The following is a 16,662-nucleotide window of genomic DNA, read 5'->3' on the forward strand; positions in this document are numbered from 1 at the left end:
TGAGATATGTTTCTGTGTGACCCTCACTTCAATTCCCAGTGGGTGCGATGCAGCAACTTAAAGCTGGCATCCATTTTAAAGGAATGGACAATAAGAGAAGCAGCAACACCGAGATCTAAATGTGCTGAGTTTGTTTGCCGGAAATAGGAAATTGTTAGATTTCCCCTCAGTGGGAGGAGAGTTGGTGATGTTATTTTGCAGAATCCCGTGATGAATGAGCTTTACTCTGTCTCTAACCCAGGGTGTATCTGAGCTGGGAGCACTGGGTGTACAAGACTTGGTTCTGAGCCCTGGAAATATCCGATTTTAACTAAACAGCTCTAACATTAGCAAAAGTGGAAAACAACATTAATTAAGCGATTGTGCATTTAAATCACAATTGGAGAAAAGGACTTTATTATTTTTTTTATTGAAGTTTGAAACGTAACCGAGAGACTCTCATTGACATGAATTAACGGTGTCCATCAGTGCAAGGGAAATATTCACAAAACTCGGTTTACCACTGGATTTATCAACCGTTCTGTTGATGATCTTCAAGGGGATCGCTTCATGTCCCACCACACAGGAGTAAGAAGCGCCGCTGGCCCACTCCTCCGCTGCAATGGATAACAGGCTGTACATGAAGAAGGAGCTATTGCCGTTCTCCGCCACCACCCCGGTGTTCTTGTAGTTCCCGGGATTCACCGGCTTGTCATTGACGGTCCACTTGACGAAGATCTCTCGGGGGGAGAAACCTCTCACCAAACAGCTGAGGGAGACGAATCTCTGAGCGGAGACATCTTCTGCCGAGGGCAGGAGGACAGACACGGACGGTTCCCGCAGTTTTGTACCTGCAGAAAATGTACAATAAATGTCAATAAACTGGATAATTTCGTAGACAATGAAACCGCTGGTTAGATGTGAGAGAAACGTGTTTTGTGATGAATATTAAGGGGTTTCATTATCCACTTCTTGGAAATATATCACCGATCCTTCACTATAGCTGAATCAAAATCCTGGAACTCCCTCCCTAACAGCACTGTGGGTGTATCTACATCACATGGACTGCAGCGGTTCAAGAAGGCAGCTCAACACCACCTTGTCAAGGGCAATTAGGGGTGGGCATTAAACGCTGGCCCAGCCAGCGACGCCCACATGCCATGAATTAATAAATAAAAATCTTTGGGATCTGTCCGGTTTTCCAGCTCGGGGCAGATGTGGATACAATCCTTTTCCCTGAGAACTTATGGGGTTGGACGAGAAAGGTTCTCAAAGTTTACAGCAAAGAAACAGGCCATTCGGCCCAACTGGTCTGTGTTGGTGTTTCAGCTTCGCACCAGGCTCCTCCCATCTTGCTTCATCTAAACCCAACGGCACAGCCTTCAGTTCATTGTTCATTCATCTACTTATCAATTTCCCCCTGAAAGTCCACAAGCCCAGAGCGTTTAGTTGGCGAAATTGCTAATCAGAGTAGACCATAAATACACTGAATAGTAAATATTGATTCTTACACTTACACTGGAAATAGACACATTGAACTACTTATTGCTTCAATCTCACCGCTCACCTGTTTCCTTGTGGATGGAACTTCTTAAAGGAGTCGGCAGATCCTGATTGCTCACCACGCAATAGAACTCAGCCCCACTCAGCCAGGCTTGTGTCGAGATGTTTACGTTGCTGACCACGCTGTCGGGATCCTCTCCCGGTTGGACGGCGATCTCTGATTTCAAAGGCTTCTTCTCTTGTGTCCAGGACACGAGGACTCCATAAGGAGCATTAGAAACGATGCAGGTTAAGGTCACGGTGGCCTCCAGTAAGACCTGTTCTATTGGCGGTGGCAGTAGAGTAATTGTGGGATCGTTGGGGCAGTGGTCTGGGCCTGTGAGACAGAAATGAAGATCAACCAAAGTTTCACCTTCAGGAGCAGGACAGCAGTATTCAGCCTTCACTCCCTGAAGGAGAATAAATCACCTTGGACATATCAACCTCTAAATATCGTCTTTAATTTTCTTTACACAATGGAAAACCAGCTTGGTCTGTGTAAATCGTTCTCATAATTTAAGTCCTTCAGCCCCGGTGACATTCTCATGAATCTATGTTGCCCCAGTCCCAATACAAATATACCATTCCTGGGCCCTGGAATGCAGTACTGAAAGCCGTTTTATAAATAGGGTGGATGCACTTTCCAACACTCTATCCCGAAGCTGTTACCAGTGAAGGGTTCCAGACACCTTCTGCCTCTCCAAATATGATCAGCTGACTCAGGGTAAAGCTAATGTCAAGTCCACCTCACTCACTCTGTGACGTCAATGCAGAGACGTGACGTGTTAAAATCCTGAATGGTGAACAATCCGAATGCAGCCCTTACATCGGAATTAAACAATAACTACATGATAGTAAATTAGAAGTTGTTCCGTCTACTAACTCCAATAAATTCCTGATTTGATTAACATCGGAGAGCAGAATGATCTATTGCTTCCTCGGTTTGTATTTCTTACCCTCACACTTGGTGGCGTTTCGACTTTGGGTGACCCCTTGGTGAGTGACCTGACAGGTATAGACCGCGTCGCTGAACCATTCCCCAGCGGAGACTTTCAGCCGACTGGTCGCCGAGAAGCTCCCGTTCACTTCAAAGGCGGGAGAGGTGACAATTCCTGAATCCATGGGTTGTCCATTCTTCAGCCACTTCACGGTCATTGACTTTGAATGGAGATCGATGATTGAACAGACAGCGGTTGCAAATTTGTTGGTTGTGATTTCTTCCCGGGAACTCACGGTGAGGAGAATAGTTGGAGGGAAGTCAGGAGGACCTTCAAAAAACACAGGTTAAACATTTCTTGCAGAAGAAATTGATAACAGATACAATGAGTTCTTATATTTTAACCATGGACACTAACCTGGAATTTCCAGGGATCAGAACTATGCAGAGTACTATAAATGCGTTATAACCAAGGCCCTATACAGGTCAATCACAGCCTTTCTGTTTCTCACAAGTTCCCCAACACTTACATTGCATTCCAATGCTCTTGTCTGAGCCGCTGTGTCGAACCTCACACTTGATTTTGCTGCATTCCACCTCTGACTCGGTAATGGTTAACTGGCTGCTCAGGGTGAAGGTTCCCTTCTGGTTTCTCACTGACGGGTAAGTCTTAAATCCAGTGGTGATCGGCTGCCCATCTTTCTTCCAGGTCAGTTTGGTGATTTCTGGGGAATAGTCCATCGCCAAACAGCCGTAGGTGACGGAGCCGTCGGTGTTGTGTTGCTGACAGGAGGAGACCAGGCTGTAGAGAGTGGGCGGAGACGGTGTCGCTGGGAAAGAATGGCCGATTGAACAAGTTAGACTCTGTGATTTGTGATCATTAAGTAACCAAACAACTCAAAATTTGACTATAACTATAAACATATCCTGATATATTCCAACTAAAACCCACATCCACATTAGATCATTTACTATTTCCATCATTTGGTGATCCTCATCTGTCGGTTCCATCTTTAGAAAACCACACCTCCTTTTCCGCCTCGATCCCATTACTAAAAGAGAACATTTTGATGTCATCTGAATGACGTACCTTTCATTGGATTAAAGTGGAAGAGCAGAGGATTTTCCCCATTATTTCGGCCACCATTTATTTCTCAATAAACAGCACTTGGAGATAGAGAAGTTGTCACGTCATTTATATCATTGCAGTTATGTAAATTGGCTCTGTTCAAATTGAATGATGCCCCTCCCCTCTCCACGTCTCCCCAAAACAAAGAATAGCAACAACCCTTCGAAAGTACCTTTGTAATGGTAACTATATAATGACCATAGAACTCTAAACTGAATACCAGTTACAATAAGTACGACATTTTCCAATCGTATGTACATATGAACATGCGGATTAGTAGCGGGAGTAGTCCATTCGGCCTCTCGAGCCTCCTCCACCATTCACTCCGATCATAGCTGATTGATTGTGGCGTTAACTCCACATTCCCGCCTATTCTCCGCTAACCTTTGACTCCCTCGTCAATGAAGAATCTCTCTACCTCTGCCTTGAAATATTAATGACTCCTCCTCCATCGCGCTCTGGGGAACAGAGTTCCAAAGTTTCACGACACTTTGAGAGAAAAATAAAATCCCCTCATTTCCGTCTGAAATGAGAGACCTCTTATTTTTAAACTGTGTTCCCTATCGTTAGTCTCTCCCACAAGGGGAAACATCCTTTCAGCATCCACCCTGTCAATTTCCCTCAGGATCTTATACGTTTCAATAAAATCAGCTCTCATTCTTCTAAACTCCAATGGATACAGGCCCAGCCTATCCAAATTCCCTCATAAGATAACAGACAACACCTCCCAGTGTCAGTTAATTAAACCTTCTCTGAACAGCTTCTAATGCTTTTACATCCTTTCTGAAATGAGACCAAATCTGGATACAGTAATTCAGACGAGGCCTCATCGACGCCCTGTTAAACTGTAGCAAAACATCTTTACTTTTATATTCTATTCCCTTGTAATAAATGACAACACTCTCTTTGCCTTCCTCATCGCTTGCTGTTCCTGTATTGTTCTTTCTGTGATTCATGCACCAAGGGATCCACATCCCTCTGCACCTCAGGGTTCTGAAATCTCTGTCCCTTTCAATAATATGCTGCTTTTGTATTCTCCCTGCCAAAGTGGACAAGTTTATATTTTCCCACATTATACGGCATCTGTCATTTTTCTGCCTACTCACTTACCCTATCTATAACCCTTTGCTGGGCCTTAATCCCCTCTTCACCACTTACTTTCCTATCTATCTTTGTGTCATCAGCAAAGTTAGCAAATTAATTCAGTCCTTTCATTCAAGTCATTGATATAAATTGTAAATAGTTGAGGCCGCAGCATTGATCCCTGTGGAACTCCACTTGTCACATCTTGCCAACCTAAAATAACCAATTTATCCCGACTCTCTGTTTCCTGTTTGCTAACTAAACTTCCACCCATGCTGAAATGTTACTGCCGACACCATTATTTTGTGTAGTAAACTTTGATGTGCCACTTTGTCAAATGCCTTCTAGAAGCCCAAATACAGCACACCCACAGGTTCTCCTTTATTCATGTTCCTTGTTACTTCCTCGAAGGGCCTCAAATAGATCAGCCAAACACGATTTCCCTTTCACAAAACCATGATGGATCTACATAATTGCATTTGAATTTTCTAAGTGACCCGTGAGAGGCTCCTTAATAATAGATTCCAGCATCTTCGCTCTGACAGATGTTAAGCTAACTGGCCTATAGTCTCTTGCTTTCCCTTTCCCTCCTTTATTTAATATAAAAGCCTCATTCTCTATTTTCCAATCTGACGGGACTTTCCAGAATCTATGGAAGTTTGGAAAATTGGAACAAATGCCTCTTCTATTTTCGTAACCACTTTGTTAAGGCGAAAATATTTATCCAACTTCTCTGCCGATTTCCTTATTTTCCTTTATTACAGGTTTGTCCAATCCGTGTCCCGTGTCTGGATTGTGGCCCCCGAAGCCCCTCTTTCTGGCCCCTGGAGCCGTTGTTCAAAATGCTGGGAAGATAGGGAAGTGGGGTTGAAGATTTCTGTAAGGAGCTGCTCCTCCAATCACAGGCGGGTCTTCTACCCCGTTAGCTGCTTATAGGCTGACTAGTGGGCCTATCAGCAGTAAAACTGGGAAACAAAAAGATTGCGATTGGAGGGGCAGCGAACACCCGCTGGAGAAAGGCGCAGGGAGCCGGGGGGGAAGCGCACAGAGACATTGTCTCCCTTCTCTCCTAGGCACTTAACGCCTTTCCCCGGGAATGGAAAGGGTTTCAGGAGGGGGAGAGACAATGAGGGAGAGAGAGAGGGAGAGATAGAGAGAGTGGGGCCCAGGGCGCCTGGGGCCTCGTCTCGCAACTGCTTTAGCCCGGCTTTCCCCACTGCAGCCGGCCCCTCTGCCCTTCCCCCACCCCCACCGCCTCTTTGCCCTTCCCCTCCGCCGCCTCTCTGCCCTTTCCCCCTCCCGCCTCTCTGCCCTTTCCCCCTCCCGCCACTCTGCCCTTTCCCCCACCCACCCCTCTGCCCTTTCCCCCTCTCCCCTCTCTGCCCTTTCCCCCTCCCGCCCCTCTGCCCTATCCCCCTTCCGCCCCTCTGCCCTTTCCCCCTCCCGCCACTCTGCCCTTTCCCCCTCCCGCCACTCTGCCCTTTCCCCCTCCCGCCACTCTGCCCTTTCCCCCTCCCGCCTCTCTGCCCTTTCCCCCTCCCGCCTCTCTGCCCTTTCCCCCTCCCGCCTCTCTGCCCTTTCCCCCTCCCGCCTCTCTGCCCTTTCCCCCTCCCGCCTCTCTGCCCTTTCCCCCTCCCGGCTCTTTGCCCTTTCCCACTCCTGCCTCTCTGCCCTTTCCCCCTCCCGCCTCTCTGCCCTTTCCCCCTCCCGCCTCTCTGCCCTTTCCCCCTCCCGCCAATCTGCCCTTTCCCCCACCCACCCCTCTGCCCTTTCCCCCTCTCCCCTCTCTGCCCTTTCCCCCTCCCGCCTCTCTGCCCTTTCTCCCCCAGCTCTCTGTTCTTACTCCACGGGTGGCTGCGCTTTCGCCCGGCCCTCTGACCTTTTCCCCTGGCTCTGTGCCCGTTCCCCAGCTCGCTGACCTTTCCCACTGTTCGCTGACCTTTGCCCCATTTCTATGCCCTTCCCCCCCAAACCATAGGCTCCCTGCCCTTTCCCCCGCCTCCTTGCCCTTTCCCCCAGGCTCTCTCCGCTTCCACCGACGCTCATCACTCCATTCGGCCGTGCTCCACTTTCCGACACTGCTAGGCCTCAGGTCTCGCTTCCAGGTCTCTCTTCCCCGCAGCTCCCGCCCTCCCGCACACCGATTTAGGAAAAGTGATCGAGTGAGTGAGCGTGTGCATGATTGACAAAGTGAGGGTGGCTGAGTGACAGAGTGAGGGTGGGTCTCTGAGTGAATGAGGGTGCGTGGGTGAGTGAAGTAGTGAATGAGGGTGGGTGGTGAGTGAGCGTGGGCGGGTGTCTGAATGTGGGTGAGTGAGGATGGATGAGTGAGTGAGGGTGGGTGATTGAATGAGGGTAGATGAGAGTGTGAGTGACGGTTGGTGGGTATGTGAGGGTGGGTATGTGAGTGAGGGTGAGTGGATGTGTGAGGGTGGGTGGATGAATTATTTAGTGTGTGTGAAGGTAGATGAGTGAGGATGGGTGGGTGAGTGAGTTTGAGGATCAGTGAGGGTGGATGAGTAAGGATGGGCGAGTGAGGGTGTGAGTGAGGGTGAGTGAGTGAGGGTGTAATTGGTGGTGAGTGAATGAGGGTGAGTGAGTACCCCCGAGTGAGGGTGAGTGAGTGTGGTTGGGTGAGTGAGTTTGAATGAGGCTGGGTGGGTAAGGGTGAGTGAGAGCGAGTGAGTGAGTGAGAGTGAGTGAGTGAGGGCGAGTGAGTGAGGGTGAGTGAGTGAGTTTGAATGAGGCTGGGCGGGTAAGGGTGAGTGAGAGCGAGTGAGTGAGTGAGAGTGAGCGAGTGAGGGTGAGTGAGTGAAGGTGGGTGAGTAATTGATGGTGAGTGAATGAGGGTGTGAGTGGGGGTGAGTGAGTGAGGGTGAGGGTGCGTGAGTGAGTGATGGGTGAGTGAGGGTAAGTGAGGGTGAGTGAGTGAAGGTTAGTGAGTAATTGATGATGAGTGAATGAGGGTGAGTGAAGGTGAGTGAGTGAGGGTGAGTGAGTGAGGGTTGGTGAGTGAGGGTTGGTAAGCGAGGGTGGGTGAGCGAGGGAGTGAGGGTGAGTGAGTGAGGATGAGTGAGTGAGGGTGAGAGAGTGAGGGCGGGTGAGCGAGGGCGGGTGAGGGAGGGCGGGTGAGGGAGGGCGGGTGAGGGAGTGAGATTGAGTGAGGGTGAGTGAGTGAGTGAGTGAGGGTGAGTGATTGTGGGTAGTGAGAGTGCCCAGGTGCTGCAGGCTCATCAAGGCGATGTTTCTCTGGATGATTTTCCGCTCCAGCTCAGCTTTCCATTGCCTGTTGTCCACAGCCGAGCTGGGGGCTCCTCCATTCGGCTCAACCACCTCCACCTCCTCCTCTTCCTCTCCATTGATCCTGTCCCGATTCTCCATATTGATCAGCTTTCAGTAACACCGGTTGTGTAAAGTCAGGCAGCAGTGTAGATCGCTGGCCAGCTGCTTTAATGCCGATGCCTTTCTTTAAGAAACCAGTGTCAGTGCGAGAATAGGCAGACTGAGGGGGCTGGAGGAGACGGTTACAGCAAAACCAGGATGGGCCGTGCAGGCATCTTGCACCAAGTGTGCACCAGTGTTGGGGATCCAGGCAGCCGTGGTCTCCGCCACATCCCTCACTTTTCCTTGTTTCTTTGTGTTTGGTTCAACACTTGGAAATTCTCCACATATCTAATGATGTCACCTGTGTAATTTCATTTTACACAACAGGTCCTCAGAAATGGAACAATGAACATGGATGCAGCTTCACGGATTTTCATTCTACAGTTCGTATTTTCAGCCCACTTTTGTGTGTGAGAATGTGTGTGTGTGCGTGAGAAAGAGAGAGTGGAAGTGTATGTGTTTTTGAGAGAGAGAGAGACAGAGAAAGAGACAGACAGTGTGTGTGTGTGTGTGAGTGAGATAGGGTGTATACGTGTGAGAGTATGTGAGATAGAGAATGTGCGTGTGGGAGAGAAAGAGTGTGTGTGTGTGTGAGAGAGAGAGAGAGAATGAGAGAGAGAGAGTGTGTGTGAGAGAGGGAGAGTGTGTTTTTATGTGTGTGTCATAGGGAGTATAAGTGTGAGAGTGTCTGACAGAGAAATGTGTGTGAGAGAGAGCTACTGTGTTTGTGAGAGGGAGAGAGCAACTGTGTGTGTGAGAGAGAGAGAGAGTGTAGGGGTGTGAGTGATATGTAGAAAAGTGTGTGAGAGTGTGTGTGAGAGAGAGCCAGTGTGTGTGTCAGAGAGAGAGTGTGGTGTGTGTGTGAGAGAGTGTGGTGTGTGTGTGAGAGAGAGAGAGTGCATGTGTGAGAGAAACAGTGTGTGTGAGAGAGAGAATGTGTTTGTGTTTCTGTATGTGCGTGAGAGAGAGAATAAAGGTATGTGTGTGTCAGAGAGTGTTATGTGTCTGTGTGTGAGTGAGAGAGAGAGAATGGAGAGTGTGTGCATGTGTGAGAGTGTGAATGTGTGTGGGAGAGAGGGTGCATGTATTCGAGAGAAAGAGTGGGTGTATGTAAAAGAGAGGGATTGTGCTTGTGCGTGTGTGTGAGAGAGAGAGAGAATGAGTGTGTGAGAGTGCATGTGTGAGAAAGAGTGCATGTGTGTGTGAGAGATAGTGTGCACGTGTGTGAGAGTGTGTGTAGTTGAGAGAGTGTATGTGTCTGAGAATGTGAGTATCTGTGTGAGAGTGTGTGTGAAAGAGTGAGGCAATGTGTGAGAGGCAGGGTGTGTGCGTGTTAAAGAGAGTTTGTGTGTGAGAGGGAGAATGTGAGAGAGAGATAGTGTGTGTGTCTGTGTGTGTGTGACAGAGAAAGAGAGTTTGTGTCTATCAGAGAGAGTGCGTGTTAGTGAGTGTGTGCAGGTGTGTGAGAAACAGCCTGTGTGACACAGAGAGTGAGCGAGTGAGGGTGTGTGGTAAAGAGACTGAGTGAGTCCAGGTAGATCAGCCATGATCTTACTGAATGGAGGGCAGGATCGAAGGGCCGAATGTCCTCCTCATGCTTTCATTTCTGTCATTCACTCCTCCCCCTGCAGGCCGCAAACCAATGACTCAGTTTTTGATGGCGGCTCCTTTTCCCCAAATCCCCCGCGGCTGGTTATCTGGAGTGAGAGTCTGGTCATTGTCCATTTCAATCATTTAAATAACTCGCAGCCTCTGATCAGATCAGAACAGGCGCTGCTCTCTGGAGCCTCACTGTCACTCCCTGATTCTGTTTGTTCTGAAATTGTGCTCAAGTTCAGGTCACTCATGTTCAATGATTTTCTGATACTCAAAATGCTTAAACATAATTAATTCATTAAAATTTATACAGGTTCTCTCCAGAAAAATTGTTAAAAACAATTAACGTGCGTCATTTCACCCGAGAAATGGAACAACTAATTTTCACAGATCTGGCTAGAGAACCCACAGTTCGATGCTGATTCAGTTTGTTTGACCTCTGCGGGGAAAAGACTCTCAGGTAAGGAACAGGACAAGTTAAGATATGGATTAAAGCCCCCACTCCTCCCCCAGTACACTCCTGTCATCAGCTACAAGGGTGGGATTCAACAGAATGCCAACTCTCCACTGAACGGTCAAACACTCCGGGTCAGGTACAGCACTGGTTTGACATAAAATAAAACTCTCTCTACATTGTTCCATCAAATATGCCCAGGAGAGGGTTCAATCCGGCTTTGATATAAATGCTGTGGCTGCAGGAGCCGGTCAGAGGCTGGGAATTCTGTGGTGAGTAATTCAACTCGTATCACCCAAAGACAACTCACCATCTACAAGGCACAAGTCAGGACTGGGATTGAATAGTTTCCACTTGCCTCAATGAGTGAAACTTCAAAAAACCCCAAGAAACTCAATACTATCCAGGGAAAAGCAGCCCACAGAATTGGTACCCCATCCACTGCCTTAACCATTCACTTCCTCCCCCACCGCTGCACACTGACAGCAATATGTACCATATACAAGATGCACTGCAGGAACTCGCCAAGGCTCCTTCAGCAGCACCTTCAAAACCCGCAACCTTTCCTAACTAGAAGGACAAGGGCAGCAGCATGCTTATACCACCACCTGTACGTTCCCCTCCAAGGCACCCACCATCCTGATTTCGAATTATATCGCCGTTCCTTCACTGTGAATACGTCAAAATTCTGGAACTCCCGACCTAACAGCACTGTGAGTGAACCTGCAGCTATTCAAGGAGGCGGCATTTCACCACTTCCTCAAGGGGTAATTAGGGATGGACAACAAATGCTGGCCTTGCCAGTGACCCCAACATCCTATGACAGGATTAAAAATAAGATAGAGGCTAATTTCTTCCTCCACACTGTCCAACCAAATAGGTCAAGGACTGCTACAGCACAGATTAAAATAGAATAAAGCTCTCTCTGCATTGCCTAACCAAACACTCCCAAGACAGGTACATCACTGATTTAAAGTCAACCAAATCTCCCTCGACAGTCTGTCTGTCGTTTCTGAATTGCCCTTTCTGACTGTCACAATGGGTTGGGTATCTCATTTCTGAGGCGCCTGGTCAAAAAGTCAAACTTTCACATTTCTCACAGATACAAGTTTTTTGAAGAAATACATCAAATTGCACTTCCTGAAATCCAGGAAAGCGAACCAGAAGGTTAACAATCAGTCAGGAAGATTCTTGGTCCCAGCACAGTGACCACGTGCACAGAAACAGAACAGACACAAATGGTGCAACAAACGAGTTCCCCGCAGATAGATCTGTTCAATCTGTCCATTTCATTCAAGCTATTTGATTCCAATTGATCAATGGTCAATTTATGACAATTATTCTATAACTTCTTTGAAATTAATCTGATTTTTATTTCAAAACTCCCTTTGAAGTCCATCTAATTCTCCCTGTCTGTCTCAAATCTCCAAACAATGCATGATTTAAGTTACCCTGAAAATGAGCACATCAAATATTACAGATTCAGGGTAATTTGGTGTCTGTAACAGAGACTCAATGACAGGATAAGGATGAAACAAATCAGGAAACATTCGCAATAAAAGCCGATTACCCACTGATTTGATTTGATTTTAGGGATGAACAGAACGAATAAAATCATCGAGGTGAAACACCTCATCGAGCTGAGCACAGCTGAGTAAGAAAAGTATTCTTTTCTAAATTCATTTTGGATACAAGTAAAAATTCTCTCCACTCTGAGATTTTGCATTCACTATAATGACCAGGAAACTGCTCAATTGTTGGAGTTCATTTATGTTGAATTAATTATCCCTAATATTTTATTATAAGTTAATTATGTTGTTATTGTCAATTCATTTTCTTGTTAGCTGATTTCTACTCCATAATATTAAATAAATGATTTTCAATAATTGAAAACTTGTTTCTCCTGGTACTTTGTGAAATAATTGGGGTTTCTTTAAATCAACCTGACACTGAAACAATGTTAAGCAATAAACTTCAAATTACGAGATGGAAACTTTCAGACAAGTATATCAATTTTACTTAAATCTAATCACTATTTACCAATTTACTTTTACTTCTACTGCTCTGTTTTAACGTACAAAATTGTAAACTGTGCGTGTTTCTGAACGCATTGAGAAATCATAAATTCCATCGACACTCATCGAGTAATTCACACGATGAATTTATGAGTGGAATATTTTAAATATTTTCAAATCTGGCCGGGGTCACACCGCATTAACTGTCGATGAGCTGTAACATCATCTGTTTGCTAAAGCAAACTTGTCTTAACTCAAAAGTATATGTAAAAAAATGCTCCTGGCAGTTACTTATTATCAATAGAAGTGCTTCCTAGATAACAATCCCTATAATTTAATTATTAAATATATTGTTCATTGAAAGAAGATCCAAATTGATCAGTATAAAACTTGATGAGAACAATTCATTCAGATCACCTTCGACAATGAAATATAACCAGCAAATTGATTCGAGATTTTGTTCTTCAATTTAATATTTAATAAGAATTAAGCTTGAAGCTCAGATATAATCCGTTCTTCTCCTACAATTCTATCCTGTGTACAGCAGAGCTATGGGGGACAGGATGTCGTTATTAAGTTCAAAACTAATATTAATGTTTGCAATTAAATTAATCTGTTCGAATTTCAAACTCTTACTTGTCAATCTCTAATCATATGCAGTTTGAACCTTCCGACAGTTCCAAAAACATATAAGAACAGTTCCTTTACTGCCAGCAAATTCCACCCCCCGAAAACTGCTTAAGACTAGATTAGTGACAATTATTTCGCTATCCAAATCCCCATGACATTGAAGGAATAGTATGGTTAGGGCTGCACAGAAAGAATGTAATAACCGGATAGACATATTGCCAAACTGCAATGTCAAACTCCTCTTTAAGTCAATGCAAAGGTTATCAGGGATATAAAAAAGTAATTCAAAATCTCTTGTGAATCTGAACAATTCTGTAGAATCAATATATTCTTCTTGAAATTTTTACATGCATATTCACAAAATGTTTCCAGCCTAAAAACCTTCCCGATCATGTTAATAGTGCGCAGTGCACAGCAGAATTGTGAAAGGCAATTAATGATCAATTATGTTAATATGAAATCTGTTCCGTCAATATGGAGAAATATTACCACATTATAATTGTTTGAATTATATTAATGTTACTCTACAATTTGAAAACTTGTTAATTATTTAGTTTCTGATTGCAGTAACGAATTGTGTTCTGAATGAGCGCCATAATCCATGGTTTAGTTTAATCTGCAGTTATCACTTAAAATAAAAAACAAAATGTTCTAACACATCTTTAAATGTTTTTGCCTTTTTTGAACCTGTCTGTTTTCTGCCTACAATCGCGCTTCAAGCACATGCAACCGCGTAGACTGTTTCCATTCAATCACAAAACGTATAACGGTTGAATGTCACCGAGTTTAAACAATGCGGAAACAATGCAGAACCGTCAAACCGTTTCACAAATTCTACTTATTCAAAGTCACCCAGACACACAATCTCCTCAGGAGAAAAACACCTAATCACATCACTGAGGGGCTGAAACTTGTTTCATGGAGAAGTAGCTCAATTCTACAAATACTTCCAACAGAATCCAATGTAACATTGCAAGAAAATCTCAATATCGAATCCAGACAACCCGCTCGTCACCAAATGAATGAATAATTAAACTAAACAGAAAAATGAAATAATGTCAACAGCATTGTGAGTAGGCGGAACATGTTCAATAAATTAACATTGAAACTTAAGCATATTTTGTTAATATTGGGTTTGATTTCAAACATATTTAAACCCTTGTGCAGTAGATGGTAAAACTCGCAGCCATTAGATGTCACCGAGATTAAACATTGCAGATACGTCAAACTGTTTGAACAGACGTTGGGCATTTCAAGTAGGCGGCAGCACAATAGCCTCAGCAGATATACTCAAAATCTCAACCACCAGGGACTGAATCCATCAGCAGCACTTTTTTTGTCGAGAAACAGCCAAATTATAAAAACCTTTTTCAGCAGAATCATATGAAACATTATTTAAAAATCTCAATACAGAATCCACCAAACCTACATTTCAGTGAACGAATGAATTATAAAAATAGACAAAAATATAAAACAAAGACTCAAATAAAACAATTACCAAATAAGTGCATGGTTCTTACCTGCAGTCACCGTCACCATGGTCCCTTGTCCCCAGTAACCCATAGCGTCACAGTATTACATTCCCTGGGCTGTGCCATACAATAACTGTCCGTGCGCGAAAAAGACAGAAATCCAAAGTTATTTTAAATATTGATAATTCAGAGGCAAAGTAAGGTCACGTTGAATCTTCACGAAATTGTATTTGCTTTTGTAGATAATTTTAGGTATTCATCAATGGCCCTCATGTTTTACATTTCACAGAGTAACACATGAACATGATATTGCAATCACCAACTGATGAATGGATAATTATCACAGCTTTTCCATCTTAAACCATGTGTTTTTGGGCAGTGCTGGACATAAAAAAAAGACTTCACTGTAAATATAGTTGGATTGTAAAAGCGAAACTGACCCAGGCAGAATCAATTAATGCTGAGGGGTTTTTGTATTGACAGTAACTGCTGTGCCATCCAGTATATCACAGTGAGACACATCATGTCAAATACTGCGGCAGACTGTTCATTGTAAAACACAGAGATTTAATCTCACTGAGCTTTCCAAAACCCCGATCCCGACTCGGTTAAGAGTGAATCAGTCAAATGTTTCAGCTTGTGCTGGTCATTATATTTATCAATGTGAATTAAAAACTTTTAAAACCTCTTTGCAGATTTAGCGTGTCCGTCAGCACGAACAAAGTAGAAGACTTTTATATCTTATTACAAACCAATATTACCTCTGCCCATTATTTTATTTAAATCTCATTTTCTTTGACGTTCCTGCTGTGATAGTGATCATCAATTTGATAAAACTCCTTCTCTGAGGTTTTTGTATGAGGATGTCGCTGTGCACAGCACTGTGACCCACTGCTGTAGTATCACAGTGAAATACACCCGCACAAAAACTGCACCCACTCTGTTCAATGCTGCCTCTCAATGTTCACTTCTAATTGACGTTAACGTCTGATACAGTTTAGTATTTATGCAAAAATTTACAAAACTCAACGAAAAGAGACCCCCTCCAAGTATCAGACATATTAATATGAACATTAGGTCCAGGCCTGTAATTGCGGAAACTGTTCACAGTAAATATAAACACAGCCAAAAGCTCAGCCCATTATATCAATTGGTTTGTGAGGTTTCACTGTTAAATTTGCTGTTTTACTTTTATCAGAAGCGGCTTGTTGTCGGGTTCTGATCATTACAGTTAATGTTACATTTAAAACAAGTACTGACCGTCAGGTTATGATGGAAGTTGTTGAGTCCCTCTCGATCTGTTCTTGTTCGGGTCCAGCCCTGGTTCTTCTCGCTGTGGTCTCTTGCACAGTAATAGATGGCGGTGTCTTCCGTCTTCAGGTTCGTCATGTCCAAGGAGAAAATGCTCCTTGAAGTGTCTTTGGACGCAGTAAATCGATTCTTAATTCCTGGGGCGTAGTAGATGTTGGATGAACTATAGTACCGAAGCAGCCACTCCAGCCCCTGTCCGGGAACCTGTCGGACCCAGTGCATGTAAGCACTGCCAAGATCGAAGCCGCTGGTTTTACAGGTCAGTCTCAGGGAGCCTCCGGGACGCCCGGTCTCTGCCTCTGGCTGAGTCAACACAAAATCCGACTGGACGCCTGTAAAAAATACATCAAAAACCCTGAGGATTAATCCTGGTGAAATGATTCCTGACTCTGTCACATTCCAGAGAGAGATTAACACTGAGACAGTAACAGTGAGAGACTTGGACAATAAAAACTACTCACGGGATAAGAAAGTCAGCAACAAACTGAGAGAAATCGCCGACCTCATCCTTCTGGTCATTTGGGGAAAATGATTCTGTCCAGAACTCAGTGAACAAACCAGCTCCCGGACTGTTGGATTCCGGCCCCAGTGAGCGGCATTTAAATACCCGGCAGAAGGGGGCGGGTTTCCAGGCGCCGCCTGTTGATTCCCTGGTGGAGGCGGCGACTGGATCCACGCCCCACCTTCCACATCCCCAACAGAACGGACTCAGATATTTACAATAGGTTATTGTTAAAAGTGGACATTTTATCTGTATCGGGATATTTGGCTGATTGGATTCATTGTAATGGTTCTAATGGTGAAATTCTAGTTAAGGATCAGTTCATAAAAATAACTAATTTCATTGTAAATTAAGTCCCTTTATTTCTACACTACTTCACATGGAGCTGAACCTAAAAAACATTTCACTACATTATCAGGGAATAAAGGGACTGTCAGTCTGTTTTGCAGCAACTCCGGGTCTCTATCTCATTACAGCAATAAAGTATCATCAGTCATAGGAATTATTATTGATTTATGTTTATGGATGAGCAAAGTGATTCTATTTACAGTGCGGGTGGCTATCGCTGTACAATTTGGGTCCGCAGATAAGAAGAAACTCCTCACATTATATAATGTCTCTCATTGCA

General features: G+C 44.6%; 1 gene segment (V, D, J or C); it reads right to left on the reverse strand.

Moving 5' to 3' along the window:
- Positions 1-380: 380 nt before the first annotated feature.
- On the reverse strand, positions 381-16,100 carry LOC144674735 (Ig heavy chain C region-like). The segment is given in 7 exon segments: positions 381-830; positions 1,547-1,858; positions 2,478-2,789; positions 2,989-3,288; positions 14,270-14,306; positions 15,542-15,864; positions 15,994-16,100. Coding segments are annotated over 7 exon segments (1,734 nt in total).
- Positions 16,101-16,662: the final 562 nt, after the last annotated feature.

Source organism: Cetorhinus maximus, unplaced genomic scaffold (genome assembly GCF_964194155.1).
Source record: "Cetorhinus maximus unplaced genomic scaffold, sCetMax3.hap1.1 HAP1_SCAFFOLD_777, whole genome shotgun sequence".
Taxonomy (NCBI): Eukaryota; Metazoa; Chordata; class Chondrichthyes; order Lamniformes; family Cetorhinidae; genus Cetorhinus; species Cetorhinus maximus.